Source organism: Dermacentor albipictus, chromosome 5 (assembly GCF_038994185.2).
Source record: "Dermacentor albipictus isolate Rhodes 1998 colony chromosome 5, USDA_Dalb.pri_finalv2, whole genome shotgun sequence".
In the NCBI taxonomy this organism is placed as follows: domain Eukaryota; kingdom Metazoa; phylum Arthropoda; class Arachnida; order Ixodida; family Ixodidae; genus Dermacentor; species Dermacentor albipictus.
The window spans coordinates 9,189,799-9,210,536 of record NC_091825.1 but is presented as its reverse complement, the minus strand read 5'-3'; the positions used below and the strand labels follow the sequence as shown (position 1 = coordinate 9,210,536).

The window sequence follows — 20,738 nt, the reverse complement described above, 5'->3', positions numbered from 1 at the left end:
TCGAGTTCGATATATCCGTGTTCGACTATACCCGCTGCCGCGAATCGATGACGCCATCGATAGCCTACAAGGAGCAGAATTCTTTTCATCTCTAGATTTACGCTCCGGCTATTGGCAAGTACACATGGCTGACGTCGATAGGCCGAAGACAGCCTTTGTCACACCCGACGGTTTACACGAATTAACGCCATGCCGTTTGGACTTTGTAATGCGCCAGCATCTTTTGAACGCATGATGGACACAGTTCTCCGTGGTTTGAAGTGGCACACGTGCTTATGTTATCTCGACGACGTTGTTGTTTTTGCCTCTGACTTCACCACACACCTTCAACGCCTACGGCGCATTTTGACGTGCTTAGCAAACGCTGGCCTCCAACTGAACCTAAAGAAGTGCCGATTTGCAGCGCGGCAGCTCACGATACTAGGTTACCTCGTCTAGAAGGATGGAATCCTCCCCGATCCAGACAAACTTCGTGCCGTAGCTGAATTTCCTAAACCGACATCCGTCAAAGAACTGCGCAGTTTTGTAGGCTTGTGTTCCTACTTCAGGCGCTTCATTCGCAATTTCGCCGCCGTCATATCACCCCTGACGAAGCTCCTTGGCAGCAACGGACCTCTCCATTCGTTGGTCGTCCGAGTGCGATGAGGCGTTCACTAAGCTCCGTCGTTTGCTGACGTCTCCTCCCATTTTGCGCCACTACGACCCAACGGCACCTATTGAGGTACACACAGATGCCAGCGGTGTAGGCCTCGGCACTGTCGTAGCGCAGCGCAAAGAAGGGTTTTCTGAATATGTTGTGGCATATGCAAGCCATATGCTTATTAAAGCCAAGACCAACTACACCGTCACGGAAAAAGAATGCCTGGCGATCATCTGGGCACTTACCAAGTTCCGGCCCTATTTGTATGGTCTACAATTTGATGTCGTCACGGACCACCATGCACTATGCTGGCTGTCGTCATTGAAGGATCCCTCAGGCCATCTCGCCCGCTGGGAGCTTCGCTTACAGGATTACGATATCCGCGTACTGTACCACAACGGACGCAAGCATGCTGATGCTGACTCCCTCTCACGTTCTCCCTTGCCAGACAACAATGCCTGCTGCGCAATATCCCAGCTTGACATTTCTTCCGTCAACATTGGGACGATCGCTTCTGAGCAGTGCAACGACCCCTGGATTGCCTTCATCATAGACTGCCTTGCTGATCCGTCATCGCAGCCAACCACTCGGGCATTGCACCGTCAAGCTGACCATTTCACGATTCGCGACGACCTGCTTCACCGACGCAATTACACCGCTGACGGCCGCCAGTGGTTATTAGTTGTACCTCGAAGCCTGCGTTCTGAAATCTGCGCATCGTTCCACTCTGATCCACAGTGTGCTCACTCGGGACTTTTCAAAACCTACCAGCGCCTCCGACGACGCTACTACTGGCGAGGAATGTACAACTACATTAAAAAGATCGTTCGCTCATGGCCCGACTGCCAGCGCCTAAAATCTTCACCCCACCACTCGCCAGCTGGTCTGCAGCCTCTACCCTGCCCTACCCGGCCGTTCGGGCACGTTGGCATCGATTTGTACGGGCCACTTCCCCTGACGTCGGCTGGTAACCACTGGGCCATTGTGGCAGTAGATCACCTTACATGATACGCTGAAACCGCCGCTCTCCCAGCAGCTACAGCGCGCGATGTTGCATCATTCCTGCTTCGCCGATTCATCCTGCGGCATGGCCCACCTCAAGAACTGCTCAGCGATTGCGGACGCGTCTTCCCGTCGGAAGTAGTTGAAGCGATTCTCAAAAAGTGCCACGTTGTTCATCGTACGACTATGGCGTACCACCCTCAAACGAATTGCCTCACAGAACGCTTCAACCGTACGCTCGGCGATATGTTTTCAATGTATGTTGCCTCCGACCACGCGAACTGGGACGCCATTCGCCACCTGCGCGTATAATACCGCTACGCAGAGCACCACAAGATTTTCACCCTATTTCTTGCTGTATGGTCGACAACAGCGGTGGCGTAGAGGTAGAACACCCGCCTCGCGTGCAAGAGGTCCGTGGTTCGAATCCCGGTGCCGGATCTTCCACCGGATCAAAAAAAAAAAAATAAAGAACCCGCGTGTTGATAAAATTGCACAAACAGGCCTGGAGTGTGGCCTGATCCCGGTGACCAGAACCGGTAACGCACTCCCTCACCAGAGCAGGATTGGCCACCCTGGGGCAGTACTTGGCCACAACCTCCTATATGAACACAATAATCAAACCCCGGCCCTCAGTCCCCAGCAGCTGCGAAGCAACTGACCACGGCGGCGGTCAGACCTGCGACGCAGCAGAGGGTGCTAAGAATCACTGGCTACGGACAGGCCGCCATTGGAATATCAACCTGGCAACGTTTCACGCTAGAACGTTATCTATAGTCGGATACAACTTTAGAAAAAAGGGGAGGCCCCGCCCAGATGACCGAAGCGGCGAAGTCACCGGCCGTCCGGCGCATGACGTCGGTCCAGAATGCGCGCCCATTGGTGCACCCGCCTCGGAGGAGTAAACGCCCCCTTTTTTCTAAAGTTGTATCCGACTATAGTGAGGCGAGTCTAGTAGTACTATTCGAGGAATTAGAGGGCAGCTAATGGGCTATAATAGGGCTCAGTGAAGTTAAAAGGCCAAATGAAGCATATACAGTGCTAAAAGCGGGCATGTCCTGTGCTACCGGGGCTTAGCGGAGAGAAGAGAACTAGGAGTCGGATTCCTGATTAATAAGAATATAGCTGGTAACATACAGGAATTCTATAGCATTAATGAGAGGGTGGCAGGTCTTGTTGTGAAACTTAAGAGGCACAAAATGAAGATTGTACAGGTCTACACCCCTACATCCAGTCATGATGACCAGGAAGTCGAAAGCTTCTATGAAGTCGTGGAATCGGCGATGGGTAGAGTGAAAACTAAATACACTATACTAATGGGCGACTTTAATGCCAAGGTAGGTAAGAAGCAGGCTGGAGACAAGGCAGTGGGGGAATATGGCATAGGCACTAGGAATAGCAGGGGAGAGTTATTAGTAGAGTTTGCGGAACAGAATAATATGAGGATAATGAATACCTTCTTCCCAAGCGGGATAGTCGAAAGTGGATGTGGAGGAGCCCGAACGGCGAGACTAGAAATGAAATAGACTTCATACTCTGCGCTAACCCTGGCATCATACAAGATGTGGACGTGCTCGGCAAGGTGCGCTGCAGTGACCACAGGATGGTAAGAACTCGAATTAGCCTAGACCTGAGGAGGGAACGGAAGAAACTGGTACATAAGAAGCCGATCAATGAGTTAGCGGTAAGAGGAAATATAGAGGAATTCCAGATCAAGCTACAGAACAGGTATTCGGCTTTAACTCAGGAAGAGGACCTTAGTGTTGAAGCAATGAACGACAATCTTGTGGGCATCATTAAGGAGTGTGCAATGGAAGTCGGTGGTAACTCCGTTAGGCAGGATACCAGCAAACTATCGCAGGAGAGGAAAGATCTGATCAAGAAACGCCAATGTATGAAAGCATCTAACCCTACAGCTAGAATAAAACTGGCAGAACTTTCGAAGTTAACAAGCGTAAGACAGCTGACATAAGGAAGTATAATATTGATAGAATTGAACATGCTCTCAGGAACGGAGGAAGCCTAAAAACAGTGAAGAAGAAACTAGGAATTGGCAAGAATCGAATGTATGCGCTAAGAGACAAAGCCGGCAATATCATTACTGATATGGATGAGATAGTTCAAGTGGCTGAGGAGTTCTATAGAGATTTATACAGTACCAGTGGCACCCATGACGGTAATGGAAGAGAGAATAGTCTAGAGGTATTCGAAATCCCAAAGGTAACGCCGGAAGAAGTAAAGAAAGCCTTAGGAGATATGCAAAGGGGGAAGGCAGCTGGGGAGGATCAGGTAACAGCAGATTTGTTGAAGGATGGTGGACAGATTGTTCTAGAGAAACTGGCCACCCTGTATACGCAATGCCTCATGACCTCGAGCGTACCGGAATCTTGGAAGAACGCTAACATAATCTTAATCCATAAGAAAGGGGACGCCAAAGACTTGAAAAATTATAGACCAATCAGCTTACTGTCCATTGCCTACAAAGTATTTACCAAGGTAATCGCAAACAGAATCAAGAACACCTTAAACTTCTTTCAACGAAAGGATCAGGCACGATTCCATAAAGGCTACTCAACAATAAACCATATTCACACTATCAATCAGGTGGTAGAGAACTGTGCGGAATATAACCAACCCTTATATATAGCTTCCATTGATCACGAGAAAGCGTTTGATTCTGTCGAAACCTCAGCAGTCATGGAGGCATTATGGAACCAGGGTGTAGACGAACTATATGTAAAAATACTGAAAGATATCTATAGCGGCTCCACAGCCACCGTAGTCCTCCATAAAGCAAGCAACAAAATCCCAATAAAGAAAGGCGTCAGACAGGGAGATACGATCTCTCCAATGCTATTCACAGCATGTTTACAGGAGGTATTCAGAGACCTCGATTGTGAAGAAGTGGGGATAAAAGTTAATGGAGAATACCTTAGTAACTTGCGATTCGCTGGTGATATTGCCTGGCTTAGTAACTCAGGGGACCAATTGCAATGCATGCTTCCGATGATCAAGAGCACCAGAGGAGCACTCGCGGTGACGCCATTGCCACGGTCACCTTCGATCCGGGTGCGCTCATGTGGCTCTCAGTTCCTTTAACTGCCCCTGGCCTTTCACCAAAACTGGTCCCTAAGTATGAAGGCCCTTATCGCGTTCTCGAACGCGCATCTCGTGTGAACTATGTCATAGAACCAGTTGAGCCATCTTCAGACATGCGCCGCCGTGGACGAGACATTGTCCATGTCGACCGTTTAAAGCCTTACTACGACCCGCTCATCGTGACGAGCTGTTAGGTCGCCGGACAGCTCCCTTCTCGCTCCCGGAGGGTGATTGCAGCGAAGAGAGACGCTAGTGGGGTCAGCGCTACTGGCTCTAAACGCTAGTGGGTCGAGCGCTCCTGCTCAGCAACGGCTCTCGTGCTTGGAAGCTGTGACTGCCCTGCCCGTCGACATTGCGCTGCTCCAAGCTCTGCCAAATAAACACCTTTAGATAATAAATAACGATGTCCTATCAGTTATATTTGATGGATGTCCAACAGATTTTAGCAGCAGGACATTACAGAATGGACATTGTGGACAGGAAAGTTCCAATCAGCTGGCCATGCTGAAAGCTTCTGAAACATATAACGCCATTATAGAACTCCTCCCCCCCCCATCCCGCCATCCCCCCCCCGCCCCCAATTCTCCGGTGGCCGCCTATTCAGCAACTATTCAGTATGCTTATCACCAGCTGCCTCTTGAATGTCCTTCTGATATAGATTCATCCGCTGGTTCCAATGTTTCATCGCCAGCAAGAAAACAATGTTTCAATAGTCAGTGGCTAATGTCTTGTCACCACGGCACTTCACAAAACGAGTGTTGAACGAGACTATATTTAGAGAGCTGGAATCGGTTGGCGCAGCATAGGGGTGATTGGAGATCAAAGGGAGAGTCCTGCAGTGAACTCAAAATAGGTTAACGACGATGATGCGCCATCATCACAGAGAGTGCAGTGCGCATAGAAGCGTTGAGTGCATTTTCTTCCGCCATGTTAGCAGGAACGTGCACACCCTGAAAGAGCTGCACGGCAGCCACAAAAGGAGAAATTTCCTACCTTCCTGCGGACAGCTCGGACAGTCACATGACAGGATGACTGGACCCCGTGAGCTTATTGGCTCACTATGAATGCTGGTTTCCGAGTTTTCTTTCTTTCTTCTAGACTACCGGGCTGCCTTTACCAGCTCTCTTCCTTTCACTATCAGCCATGACTGTGGCTGCACCATGGCTCTCTGGATTCGAATTAGTTGGTGCCTTTGTTTCTTTGTTTATGTGGGAAGAATGCTCATGGAGCATGCAGCTATTTGGGGCTTCTGTGCATTAACCAACGTCCTTCGTTGAATTTGGATAATGCTGCATTTTTCACTCGGAGGAGCGAATACTTCGACGTGAAAGTCTGGTTTTAGCACACGCAAAAGTACCATAAAAACCAGAATATAGGTCAAACCGGAATATAAGTCGACACCTCAAACCTAAATCCTAAAAAAAAATGAAAAAAAGAAAACTGGTAAGAAATGACCGATGAAGATGGGGTAGACTTTTAAAGCGAAGGCTCTACTCCTCAAGGCACAACTCCCAATCTCAACCTCAGCGCGCATTTGACCCGCAGTCGCCAGAGCGCGTGTGTGAAGGTGTGACGTCACATCACATGATCCGCTGAGGAGAGCCATTGCAGCTGCACTCGCTCGAGCCTCACCACTGTGTACCATGTAACTAGGCGAGGGTTTAAAGGGCTAAATACAGTCCAACGTAGCTGGAGTGCATGCACTCGTTACGTCAGTTGGTGACAACAGCATCTATAGTTCGCCCGATGGTTCGACGCACTGGCGCGGCCAACATAACCGGACACTTCCAACGCACTCTGACGTCGAGCGACCCTCGCCTGCGTACCAATAACGTAGGACTATAAACACACCTTTAACGGCTGCTTCGGCGGCCCTTGGTCGCTCAGTCTTTCTAAGGATGTAGCACATGCCGGTGCGAGCACGTCGGCTCTTCACCACAGGCACCTAGCTCAGTCTAAGCACCCTGCCGATATACCTTGCCGGGAAGAAGCACCAAAGAACCGCATCTAGCCATGCTTAAGAGAGCTTTTGTTCTTATAACTAGGTTCAAGCCACGTTAAAACCCCGCCACTATTTTGCCACTCTTTTTTTTAAACGTCGACCTATATTCTAAATATTGCATGGAATCGGTGTCTAAGCATTCTGCGACAAGCACAATATCTAAAGTCTGCTATCCATGGCATCAACTTAAACAACATAAGTCACTTAATTTTACAGATACTCAAGTTCTTTTACCATATGATGACAAACCTTTTGCTGTGTCATGTTTTTCTATGTGCTCTTGGCCACTGTATGAGGTGTTGTGCTACACAGACCACTAAATATGTTTCAGCTACCCTTAATCCATAGTTATTGCTGTCATCCTTGGTCCACTGAATGAGTTTTGCAGAGATTATCACTTGTGAAGTGCTTGGCTGGCGCTCATCCCAGCAGGTATGGCACACTGAAACTTTAACCCTTTCAAACCCGAATGTAGTAGCTTGTTCGGTGAGCCACGAGTGTATGGCTTGCTTTCCGGTTGGCCTGTCATTTGTGCATTGTGTACAGTCACAAAAGAGATCGTAAAATTGCACAGGGCTGAAAAATGTATCTTCTTGGCAGGTGAATTCGACAATGCCAGCTCATTCAGCCCCGTAAGAATATCTTTAATGTGTGATGCACCATTCAAAAACATCACAGCTTGGAAACATACCCTTTCATTTTTCATAATATCGCATGCTCGCTGTTACGTGTTTTAATCTTTTCATTTGCATTTGGTGCCAGTGGCTCAAAGGATCGTGCATTCAGTTGAGCCAGTGATTTGCACTTCGGAACAATAATGCTGACTTCAGCCAAAGAGACTGTTGCAAACAAAAGGACTGCTTACTGCCAAAGGGACTACAGAAGTTTTCTGAGATTAGGGGGTGCATTTTCAGTGCCATGCTGCATTGCAAACAATTATCTTTTACTAACCCATATTGGACCACATTATCATCAGCCCCCGAAGTTAGTTTGCATTGACATTCGTACGCAATCTGGGCCAACTAATGGTGAGTTTCAATGGCAGATTCAGAGCACTTCTGGTAGGAGTTTTTCTGCTCCTTGCAGAGCAAGTCTATTTGAGTAGGAGATTGGGAGTGCCTCATGTATTTTATATTGGTAGATTGGAAGCGGCTCCGCCGCTACATTCACTCCACAGAGCAGTGCTCTCTACTTCAAAAAAATTGGCGATGTCGATCGGAACTTGCGTGATGTCAGGCCACCCACAGCCAACGTACCGCTACGGTGCACGCGCCTGTGAATGAGCGTCGCGATCTCTCGGAAGCAATGAGCGGTGCTCCTCATCGTCAACTTGTGCTTTTACTGCTTCCAGAGAGCAATGATTCACCTTGCTCAAGTTCCGAATCGACCAGCAGAGACTCAAGCGACGAAGAAGCTTTGGAAGCGATGTATTCAAGCAAGCTTTCGATATCATGTTTCGGCCGCCAGCCAAGAAACCAAAAGTTTTGCGTTTTGTCAACTACATAGTCTGCCAGTATTCGGATGAAGAGGTAACAATGGCTCCTTTCTGGAAGCTCGTATTAAACCAGCCTTTATTTTGTTTGATTGAATGCAGTTCCGAAGGCCATTCAGGATGTCTCGATGTGTTCCCACCGAACTGATCACAGACTTTGCTGCGTCTGCGATGTGCCCGACAAACACACGAGAGAACTAGACTTGCATGAGGTGCGACTTCGATTAGAGCACAGGAGGCTGAAAAGAAACACGAAACTTCTAAACACAATGCAGGCGCGAGTTCAAGGCGATAAAATGAAAAACACTAGGAATGCTGGGTGCTTTCGGAAGCAGATGTGCGCTAGCGCCCCCTGCCGTTTGCTCTGGTGGGAGTGCCTGTGTTTCAATCGCAGATTTCATTCTGTAGCGCTCCGCCGCAGCGGAGTGCAACAAATTCACCATAAAGAAGCTGTCAGCATGCTATCTTTCCTTCACACCTAGAGGACTAAGTCATTTCGGTTGCATCTTCGCTCCTGCTGCATTCTGCATCACAAGTACCCGATCACCTATAGTGAAGTCTTTCTGCCTAGCGTACAAGTTGTACTTCTGTGCATAACTCCTTTGAATCTGACTACACCGTTCATCGACTATTCGCTCATTAACAAAACAGCTTTCAGTAGACAGCCTGCGCCACTCTTTTTCTGCTCTGCAATCCATCTGCAATGTATCTCCAACGGTGCCCATGTTAGTAATGCTGACCTGCTCTCCTTGGTCCTCTGAAGTCAGTTGCACGTCCTCCTGTTTGGTGATCTCACTGTTTCTATCATCCTCTCTTTGATCTCCTATCCCTTGTGGGGTTCTCACACCGTACTCTTGGGACAAAGGAACGACAACACAGTAGTGCAAACAGTCACAAGGGCATTCATTGCACCTTTCATAGATCAATGCCTGCTAGCGGAGTTGCTATCCACAAAACATGCCGATGGGCGCGCGACAAATCTAGAAGTCCGACTCACCGCGACCGGACAGCGAGCGAATATGTTCGCCCCATGCTGGATCCCAACGCCTGGTCGTTCGCGTGTACGGTTACGCCAACGGTGGCGCATTCGAAGGTGGCCATGCGAGGCGGTCTCGCAGAAGCATGGGTCGGCACGCGCGCGTGGTACGTCCACGCTATTCGCCGACCCGCCGGGAAAGAGGCAGCCTGTTCTCCCCTGCGCCCCCAAGTAACCCTGCCGTGAGGCGGCGTCAGCAGCGCAACACTCGCGCCATCTCTCGCACTGCGCCTCAACCACTCCGACCGCCGCATTATTTTTGAAAATAATTCCACTTCACATTTGCCGACCATGGTGGCCAATTTTTGCATATACAGTTGAGCCCCCTTATAACGGCCCCACTTAAAAGGAAGCTGAAACACTTTTCGAAAAAAATGAGTTCCCTGTGGCATTCTGCAGTTTTTAGTCTATGAACACGAATATCTAGTTTAAAAAGGGCGGAAACAAACGCAAGCGGCTGTTTTTTGCAAGAAAGGACGGATGTCCACATCCTGTCCTTTCTTAATATCATGTGTGTAAAGCTGAGTGCAATATAACCATGAACGTTCACCAACTAGCCCCCTTCATTGCTTTACTAAATGTTATTTCGAGTACATCGGGCTTCTACATCAAAAAAGAGTGCGCTACGTCCGTCCACGTCCTGTCCTTCCTTAATATCGTGTCTGTAAAACAGAGTGCAATATAACCATGATCATATCAGGCATTGCACATTTGGGTTTCTTCACAATTAATCTGCTAGGTAGCCGGTTTGCTGCGCAAAGAGCAACCAATCACACATTATCGCACAAAGACTCTAGTACAAATACAGCTGAAGGAAAAGACCAGTCACAAAAGACAAAGGACAAGAAGAGATGGTCACACCACAGTGACTTTTCAATGCTCTGTGATAAGTGATGCTGCTGTTGCGCATGCTCTGCTGGCCTTGCTGGGACTATGCCGTTTTTAATAAAGCTCAGTTGATAGTCCAGTCGTTGTGGTGTGAACATTTTTTCTTGTCCTTCGTCTTTTGTGATAGGTTTTTTCCTTCAACTATGCACCAACTGGCCCGGATGTCAACCCTTCTACAAATACAGTGCACACAGGTGCCTCCATAGACGGACAGTGAATGTCTCCATGTCATGAAATGCAATGCATGCATGCTGGAGCCGCCTTGCTAATGAGCGCCACCAAGTCTGGAAAAAAAGAGGGTCTTCAGGCTTGCAAAAATGGATGAGCCAAACTTACGCTGCATGAGTGGGAATGTCACAGGCAAGGTGCAGGAGAGACACCAGCACCTCAGGAAGATGGTCCACAAAAACTTGTTCTACAATCTGCATCAAACAACAGGGTTTGCATTCCCATATGCAACTAATCGCTTACAAATGAATGGTCAGCATGTATTCTGTATGCATCAGAGACATGGGAAGAGCAAGTGGCATGGAAAAAGTTGTCAACATATTTGAAAAATGAAAAGAGCCCAGATCAGGTAAAGTAGAAAGAAACTGTGCACATGTATCAATGTTGTGAATAAAAATTCACCAACAATTACAAGACTAATGCAAAGTTTGAGCGCAGTGCTATATACATGTTTCCATTTTGCCTATATTGTCTGGCTTGAACAATCTGTCTCGTGCGGCATGTTGCAAAAGAAGTGAAGTGTGGTGTCACTGCCTTGCTAATCGGGAAATTCCAAGAGGCAGCATGTGGGTGACGAGTTGGCATGACTAACAGCAGCCACCACAGACAGACCTCCGCTCATGCAGCACTTTGTTTCCACATTTGGTATTGGTGGACCTGCTCGCCTCATTGATGGTGTCACTGGCAAATGGACAATGCATGCTATTCTGGTGCCACCTCATAGCAATTGTCACTGCAGCACAGGTCTTGCATGACACTACGCTTTTCTTCTCACGCTTTTGCCACACACCCTCTTCCTCCGCTTTCCTCCTTGCACTCTATTCGCTACCATTGTCTTTCATGCCCCGCTGGCTTCAATTTCGCACTTTAATCCTTCACTCGTTCGCTCGATTATGCCGACGCTCAATGCAGGAGCTGCACTCTAAACAAGCAATGCACAGTTGATCGCACCTACCAATTAGAAATAATAGCAGAATTGATGCAATGAACCTTGGAAGAACCGCAGAATGTAAATATGGTGCTACCAGTTGATTTGGTAGGACGCAGTCTGTCAGGCTGCTGTCAGGTTTAACTGGCTGACCAAGCAACCCTACATACTTCCCTCCATGCTCATCACATAAGCCAATTCACATGGGCATCACTCATGTAAGCAACAAGACAATAGAGCATGCTGTAACCAGCACTGACACAGAGTGAGAATGGTGGGGGAACATTTACAGCCAAAGCTTTTTATAAACAAGTCTCACCAGACAATAAAGTATCTTGTTGTATCCAATATTCTTTATGCGCTGTCAGGAGGGAGTGGTAGTGCCAGTGAACCTTTAAATAATTATGGGGACTGTTGAAAGATGGTGCAAGTGCTGTGTGGGAGACAAGACGTGTGGAATGTACTTGCTGCAGGAAGCAAAAGGTGGCGGCACTCGTATTGGTGGTGGGGACAAAGTGTGAGCGGAGGAACGATGGACAAACATGGAGCTCGTTAATAAAGTAAACATGAGTATAGGCTCATCGTCAATCCTAACAAGTGGGGTGTCTACATGGAGATGGTGAATGCGCATGAAAGACTGCTTTAGAACTTGTGTGGACAAACTGATGGCGCTGCCATGCAACATGAATAAGTTGCAGCGGCTGCCAGACAAAGACTCATGGCATTCCAACGGTAAGACGCCAGAGAGAAACAACTTTATTGAGTCCTTGATGGGGTTAAAGGTGGCCAGAGAGGCGGGAGATAGCCCTTCTCACACCCTCCCATATACGGCGGCCAGTCCTTTTAACCTAGCAGTGGGCGCGAACCCTATGACAGCAGTTGCTCTCATTTTCCTTAAAGGGACACTAAAGGGAAACAATAAATCAGTTTAGACTAACAAAGCATTGTTTGAGAAACCTGCAGGCAGTCAGTTCAAGAAAATAGTTTGAATATTAGATGAGAAAATGAAGGTCCAAGTATCAGTATTTGAATTTCGCGCCTAAACGCCAGCGCCGGTACGTCAGCGTGACGTCAGGGATTCCAAAGTTTGTTTTCGCATTTGGGCCGCGTTGGCTGAATGAAGGTTCCCGGAACTTGGCATGTTTAATATTTGGTTTCTTTAGAACACAATGTAGTCAATCTGTACTGCTATATATAATTAGTAGGCCCTAGAAGATGCCATCAAAATCCAAGACGTCACAGCCCCCAGGTGCGCACACACAGCCCCCAGGGGGCAGGACATCACAGCCCCCAGGGGGCAGGACGAGACCAGGTGGGGAGTAGCGACGCGGTCAATCGAGTTTGTGTTGAAAGCGGGGTGCGGGGACGCAAATTGGCAGGAGACTGTAACGTCTTGAAGGAGCTGATAGTGAGTTAGCCCTTTTGTTGTTCCTCCGTAGCCAGAGTAGCTTTCGGTACGCGACCCCCCCGAGTACGACTCAAAGTATGAGTCAGTCAAAAACGTTTGAAAGGGAAATCAAGAGCCCTTCCGTAGAAATGAAGTGTGTTGTTTTTTATTTTGAGCATTGGAAAGTTTTCGCGATTTGAGACTAGGATTTCTTTCAATATGTAAAGGTATGAACTTTGTTTGTGCTTTCGTTCGAGAAGCTCGAGATTTGAAAGATGCGTTTTAAGTAAACATGTAGTCTCGCGAGATGCTCATTAATAAATAGATAGGCTTTTTTTTTGTGTGTGTGTGTGAGTAACCTGAAGGTCAAGGTTATCGTCGAAAGGCCTATGGTAAAGCTTGTGTGTTATTTAACCTTCTTTCTTTTTAAGTGTTTTTGATATTTCTAAGGTTAACCGCGTAGTTTTCAGTAAGTGCGTGATTTGCACTGAGAAGAGCTCTTAGGTCCATTAGCGCGTGTCCCGTGCGGACGGAAGGAAGCAGAACGTTGATGACTGGGTTGCTCGTGTGTGTCGGGGGCAGCCGTATTCTGACTTCTCTAGTACGCGTGCGAAGAGCTAGTTAGTAAAAGACACATTTTTTTAAGAGGTTCCTCTGTGTTGCGTAAGTTACGCAAGAGTGGTTGTTTGTTGAAGGAACGTGTCCTGTGTGGATTAAAGGAACAAATGTGAGTCAGTGTGATGAAAACTTTGTATGATGTAAGCACGTGTTCGGAATAGGGACCTCAAACTTAGCGCGTTTGTGATGACGTACCTGTGGAGTTGGCCAGACGGTTCAGTGGCAGCAGTACATGAGATAAGTACGCCACTGTGATAGGGTAGGAACAGGCTGTTCGTGAAGTTAGGCTGCTGAAGTTATGTTTGAGTATTGGTGTTTGAAAGGCTTCGGTTTAATTCTGCGTAAACCTTTACTCTTCTGCAGCGCGACGGTCGGGTTTGGCCGAACTCAGGAGGAACGTGAACGCTCGCTTTGGTGGCACGAAATTTTGGGGCAAAATTTGGAATTCCCAGTTGAGTGACTTGCATGGAAATTGTGATAGGAGGCCTGGTGGATTGGCAGCTAATTCCGGGCGTTTGAACGCTGAGCGGTATTGTGTTGCCGGGTCGACTCTTCCGTGCCAGTTGTTGTAAGATGGTTGAAGGCATTCCAAGTACGCAGGGGTTGCAGAGAGCAAAGTCGTCATCTTGCTCGCCAGCCATTCTCTTCCTGCCCAGCGGTTGCCAGCGCTGGCCAGGCGAGATTTTCAGGGCCATGGAGGAGCTGTTAGGAATGGCCGTACGGGGTGGCAACGTGCCGGCTTTCAGCGCGCTGCGCGTGTTCCAAGCCCCCCAGACGAGGCGCCTTCTGAGAACTACGGATGACCGGCGGCCACGTGGCGCGCGGTCAGCTCTGGAATGTGGTGCGCCGCCGCGCCACCCGGGACGGCGCACAGTTCTACGAGGCCCTCGGTCGACGACACCGCGAGCTATGCTGTACCGAGAGTTCCACGAGGCCCTCTGACGTCAACACCGAGAGCTGTGTGTGTGTGCAACACGAACATTTCCGTCCACGGGGCCCTCGAACGTGTTAGCCTTTGTGTGTGTAGGCTCGAACGTGTTAGCCTTTGTGTGTGTGGGCTGTACTGCGGGGCAGCGGCAAGTTTACAATGATTGGACGAACGTTTCCGACCACTCGCACTCCGTCCACGTCGAGCGATGACGTTGAACTATGACGTCAAGCGGAGGCTTATAAGCAGCGTTTGCCGGCTGCTAGAGCGTGCTCGTGTCGTGCTCGTCGTAGGGAGCTGAGTGCTCGTTGTTATGCCCAAAATGTAGTAGTGAGCTGTGTGCTCGAATGCTGTTTTGCTGAATGTTAATCTTGCGGGCTCCATATGGGAGTCGCGCTAGACTGCCAATGTATCTTGTCTTAATATGTTAATCTGTAAATAAATCCTGTTCACCGAATTCATCTCTACGACCTTCGACTCCTTCAAATGGTGGCAGCGGCAAGGTAGTCCGACGACTCCTACATCAGCTTGACAGCCGTAGGATCGCCCGACAACTCTGACAGCATCAAGCCAGATCCGGGCAAGGTCGAAGCAGTCAAAGCCATGGAAGCCCCAACGGACGTCGCTGGCGTTAGGAGGCTGCTCGGAATGGTGAACCATCTTGCCAGGTTCTTGCCACACATCTCGGACGTCACAGCTCCCATCAGAGCCTTACTGAACAACTCTGCGAGTTAGGTGTGGCAGCACGAGCAAAAGGCAGCATTCGAGAAAATCAAGGAACTCTTGACGTCAGACAGGTGCATGGCCAAGTACCACCGGTCGTACGCCACTACGGTGTCTGCAGACGCAAGCTCATTCGGACTCAGCGCAGTTTTGCTACAGACGCAACCCTCAGGAGAGCGCCGCCCAGTCGCATTCGCTTCGAGGTCAATGACCGATACCGAGCAGCGTTACAGCCAGACTGAAAAAGAAGCTTTGGCAATGACGTAGGCTATCCAAAGGTTCGATGAGTTCGTCCGTGGCATCCCCTTCGACGTCGAGAGTGACCACCTGCCACTCGTTTCGCTTCTGGGCAAGATGGAACTGGACATGTTGCCGCCACGTATTCAGAGACTATGGCTGAAGACCATGCAATACCAGTTCCGTATGCTGCACGTGCCAGGACAGCTGCTAGCCACAGCTGATACGTTGTCGCGCATCGCCTACAAGCCACCCATTCCTCTAGACACTATCGAACTTTTTGCAGCACAGGTAGTCGGCTGCACGTCGGAAGTCTTGCCACTCAGCCCTAAAGACGTGCGACACGCACAAGAGTCCGATGGAGAGTGCAAAGCCCTCGCTTCCTACTGCCAGAATCGTTGTCCTAAAAAGACCACGATACCACTGCACCTCACAAAGTACGCTTCGGTGGCAGACGAGCTCTCTGTCTGCGACGGTGTTCTGTTGAAAGGCGCCTGGTTAGTCATCCCATCGTCCCTTCAGCCAGCGGTCGTGACGCTGTTGCATGAAGGTCATCAGGGCATCAACAGGACCAAAGCCCTAGCTCGGGAGTCAGTTTGGTGGCCCCGTATCTCGAAAGACATCGCCTCTCTCGTTGCCCACTGTGAACAGTGCGCTTCCACCCGCGTGAACTTTGCCGAGCCCCTGCTCTCCACAGCACTACCTGGACATCCCTGGGAATTCCTTGGAATGGACTTGTTCCACCTCAACGGCCAGATGTTCATCCTGGTGGTGGACTATTACTCAAGGTTCCCTGAGGTGGTGACCCTGAGGTGCATGATAGCTCGGGCAGTCATCAACGCTCTCAAATTCATCTTTGCCCGCCATGGAATCCCGCAAGAAGTCAGGTCAGACAACGGGCCACCGTTCTCGTCGCAAGAGTTCGCGGCGTTTGCAGCGTCGTACGGCTTTAACCACAGGACCAGCAGTCCTAACTACGCTCAATCGAACGGAGAGGCGGAGAGGATGGTGCGTACTATCAAGGACCCGTTTCGCAAGTCAAAAAATCCTTATCTGGCTCTGCTCAGCTATAGGGATACTCCAGGAGTCAACGGCTTTAGTCCAGCCCAGCTGTTGATGGGACGTCAACTCAGAACCAGAGTCCCAATGCAAGGCTCCCAGCTATGTCCCAACTGGCCCCCAATGAAAGAAGTCGTCGCCAAGGATGCGACTTACAAGCAGAAGCAGGCCCACAATTACAACAGGCATCATGGAGCTCGAGACTTGCCGCCACTCCAAACAGGTCAGCGTGTCTGGGTGCGACCTGATCAAGTGCAGGCTACGGTCCTCAGTCCGGGGCAAAGACCAAGAAGCTACGTGGTCGAAACGGAGCGAGGTGGCACCCTACAGCGCAAACGGCGTTACCTAGTGCCTTTTGGGCCTACTGCCTCCGGAGAGGAACCACCACCACTGCAGCAAGTTCGCTGTCAGGAGCCTCAACCTGCCAACATTGTGGAATCAACGGTCCCCCTCGGACAGTCTGTGCAACACTCCCCTGCAGCTAGGGACCGCAGTGACGGTGTGACTCGAACACGTTACGGCCGGCCTATCGTTCCGCCGCGCCGTTTGAATTTGTGAAACTTTTGACGTGTTTGGCTTCCTGAATCTCTCCCGTCTAACCTCCAATGCTTCAAGGGGGGAGATGAAGAGGTCGCCACAGTTCAGCACCGTTTGTTAGGCTGCCACCAGAGTGTGGCGCCCCCTGTGACCTGTGTATGCCTGTCTATATATGTTTGGGCCCAATAAAGAAGGGGCATTCCCTTTTCGTCCAAGCAAGTGGCCGCACGTTTCGGTTCGTCCCTGCGTGCTCGTGCCCCGCGCGGCACCAACCACGCGACAAACCAGTTTGGACAAATTTTGTAGATGCGTAGGGTACAGCTAAAGTTAATCACTCAGACCATAATTTGTGTGAAGCGTCTCATATTAAGAAAGCTACGGACGATTACGAGTTGCCCTCCTCCATAGTCATGCATTTTCTCCTCAACTCATTCGCCGAGTGATCGGGGCTAAGCTCCGCCTTCACTGGCTCTGCGTCATGATGGCACGCCATGATGTCTAGTTCTGGTTCTTTAGGAGCACGTGCGCGAAGCCTCTCCGAACTCTCCACCAGCTGCTTGGCAGTCGACTCGAAGCGAGAGCTATCGAAGCAGCGTGCTGTCGCAGTGCCGAACATGTCTGGTATTCCGGTAACAACAGGCAAGCTGAGCGTTTCGACAGAACGAGGAAGGCATAAACTCAAGTTATGAAGAAACTTTAGTGTAGACGTACATGAGCTGCGTGATCAGTCTCCACGGTCCAGCCACCCGTTGGCGCAGAGCTTAACCAGTCAAAGAAAGAGCTAATATTGCTCTAATCAGGTGTAAAACATTTTAAACATTTACAAATACAATGTGTTGACGATTACACTTCTGCGAAAAATTTACACCAGCAGCAAAGAAGAACACATTTCATTACTGCTACTGTGTGTGGTTAAGCTATGTGCCACCAGGTGGCTGCACCGTAACAACGGCCAGGCCCTGTCCCCTTGCGCTTGTGTTTACCCTAATAGTGGACTCGCGAAACGCTATTGCGGTAGTAATCCTGCTGTGTAAAGTGACGGCCGCATGCGCGCAAATCCTGGCGCCAATCGGATAGCGTCAGTCTGATGCGCAGCAGCCAGTCCGCTCCTCTGCTGCCTTGCACAGGGATGTGATGCCACAGCTTGACCTATAGCCAGTCACTACGTTTGCAGCCCACAACGCAACAAAGTTGAATCATAGTGCTTGCGAAAAGACTGAGACCGACTCTGACTGTGGAGCTCTTGTCATAATGGAGCAAATGGAAATTAAACAAGTGGAACAGCGCTTCTCAGCTTTCGAACGTCGAGTAACGTCGAGTTCTTCCTAACGGATACTGCATTGTTGTGGTTGGACAATCACGAGGAAACATTCACAACATGGGGAAGATTTGTTTCCGAAATCAGAGCGATTCGGCGACTCCGCGATGAAAAAGAAAAGGACAGAACAGACGCCACTGCAACTTGCACAAGTGCCAGGCGAACCTGCAGGACCTACATTGAGGTGGTAATAAAACTGTGTAGGATGGTGGACTCTGGAATGTCTGAGGAAGACAAAGTCGGGCACATCCTGAAAGGAATTGCCGAAGACGTTTATAATTTCCTCATCGCAAAAGACAACCTGGCTTCCGTCGCTGACATAATTCGGCACTGTTGTACTTTCGAGCAACTGAAAATGAGGAGCATCACGCCGAAGTTTAGCAGGCTAGCCAGTGTGACGACAGTTGCAAGCACGGACAGCAACCAGCCCCTCGATCTTGCATCAACCATTTAACAAATAGTTCCGGAAGAGCTCAGTCTGCACGCGCAAGTGACACATCCAGGCACTCATCGCTTCCGCCAACCACCAAATTTCGAGCCAAACGTGGCATCCTTCTCCCCGTATTTTGCGGCGAGGGGCACCGAGGATAATGAACTCGCCCCCCAACAGCAGCCACGTTTCTACGACAGAGGCGCTACTTATGATGCTCGGCCACAACGAGAGCAGCTGTGTTTTTACCCCCGAGGCCCTGTGACTTCTGTCACGCCGCGACAAGAACAGCACCGACCCTACTACCATGACATGACTTATGAACCATATAACGGATCTCAGCGAGCTGCAGAGACACGTTATCCGCATGACAACGAACTTTCTCGCCGCCTGCAGCAGCCTAGCATCCGTTTCGAGAAAGATGCTGTGAGCTGCGACCCTCCCGTGTGCTACAACTGTGGTTCCACAGGCCATATAGCTCGGTATTGTCGCCAAGGCTGCCAATCACGAAGGACACCACCGATGTTCTCGCCACCCAGAACCCGTACTCCATATGACTTGCGGACGACCGATTTGCTACCAATGGACCACTTCTCACATGAGACCAGACGAAGCGATTCGCCTACTTCTGAGCGGAGTTTGACGCCACCAAATAACCGTCCCCGTCGTTCTACGTCCCCTCGGTGCCGTTCTTCGTCACCGCCGCCGGGAAACTAGCATCTGCGGGCAATGGAGGTGAGGTCGCCGGATGGTCTTTGCCAGAAATGCCTCTGCCTGTTATGAAGCTCAAAAACAAAGTGAATGTCTCGATTGGCGGAATACCGACCATGGCATTAGTTGATACTGGGGCGACTGTGTCTGTGATGAGCTTTGCTTTTAAAAAGCGTCTAGGCCACAAAGTTATGTTTTCTTGGAACGACAGTATTACCTTTCGTGGAGTGGGTGGCGAGTGGCTTCATCCCCTTGGTGTTTGTGCTGTGAGTGTTTTGTTGGCTGGGAAAGTTTTTGTGTCGGAATTCCTTGTTCTTTCTTGTTGTTCGCACGATGTTATTCTTGGTATTGATTTTCTTGAACAGTGCGGCGCTTCCGTGAACTGTGGTTGTGGCGAAATATCATTAAACAAGTTAATTATATCAGCAGATTCCAAACAAAGTTTGCGTGGCACAGACAGGGACACAGACACACTCAGTGTTCTTGATGAACTGATTGCACCATCGTGGTGCCTGACACCCATTGGTGTTTCTGCAACTACTATTGACGCTGATTGTGTTGACCTTGTAGTTAGGCCTCTCCGCATAAACTGTGCAAAAAAAGATATACTTGTGCCCTGCTCTGTCGTGTGCATGATGAAAGGAGTCGCCACATTGTGGGCGCTGAACTGTTCCGCCACGCCGGTTGTCCTTTCTTGCGGTATGAAAATCGCTCTCTTCGATGAAGCCGCATGTAACTCAATGGTGGCCCTAACTACTGGGTCGACGCTTGGCCAACGTCACGATGCGTTAAACCATCGGTTAACGAAATTTTAATGAAGTTATTCCTATCCTATTCTATATACAGCGAAGCTTATTGTGAGTGCATCCAGAGTCGAAACATGAGTATGCACACGCATGCGCACACGCTCAAGGGCAGCAAGTATGACGGGCGCCTTGAACGCATCATGGTTTAAGAGGCAGTATGCGCATACGTAGATAGCGCAATTCGAATCCATTCTATTTGCAAGATCCGTTTACTTCCTCATTACCATGCAGCTACGAATGCACGAGGGCAAGCTTTCCGGTTCTTTTTTTGTTTTTTCATCCCCCACACGACCGCCGCCGCTGCGGATACGTGGAGGCAAGTATTATCTGGTGGTGGTACAAGGAACCCAGCGGCGTGTGTACTGCCTTGTGATTGACAGGCAAGAGAACAGCCTGGCCACAGCACCCACGGTTATGAAACCCAGCAAAGTTTGCAAAAAAGAAAAGTCTTCGTTTTTAAAATCGTGCAGTGAAGCTGACTTTAGAAAGCCAGGTGCCACTGTGCAACACATTTATTAGACCCTTTCCCATTTTTCTTGGTAAGAAATCAAGTGTGTGTTAGATTTCTACTTCGTTTAGGAGCATTGTTATCTGTGTGTTAGCACTCCAATTTGTATGCACAGAAATTAGATGCGCTTGATTTGGGGGAATGTGACAGTCAGGAAAATA

At 49.4% G+C, this 20,738-nt stretch overlaps 1 protein-coding gene across 9 annotated transcripts in view; it reads right to left on the bottom strand.

Moving 5' to 3' along the window:
* The window catches only part of tefu (Serine/threonine-protein kinase tefu), a 1,084,056-nt gene that overhangs the window by 534,210 nt on the left and 529,108 nt on the right, over nt 1–20,738 (bottom strand). For all 9 annotated transcript variants that reach the window (XM_070538252.1, XM_070538256.1, XM_070538258.1 and 6 more), the window contains one exon: nt 10,496–10,581. In XM_070538252.1, the coding sequence (XP_070394353.1) occupies nt 10,496–10,581 (86 nt within the window). The remainder of the gene's footprint in view (nt 1–10,495; nt 10,582–20,738) is intronic.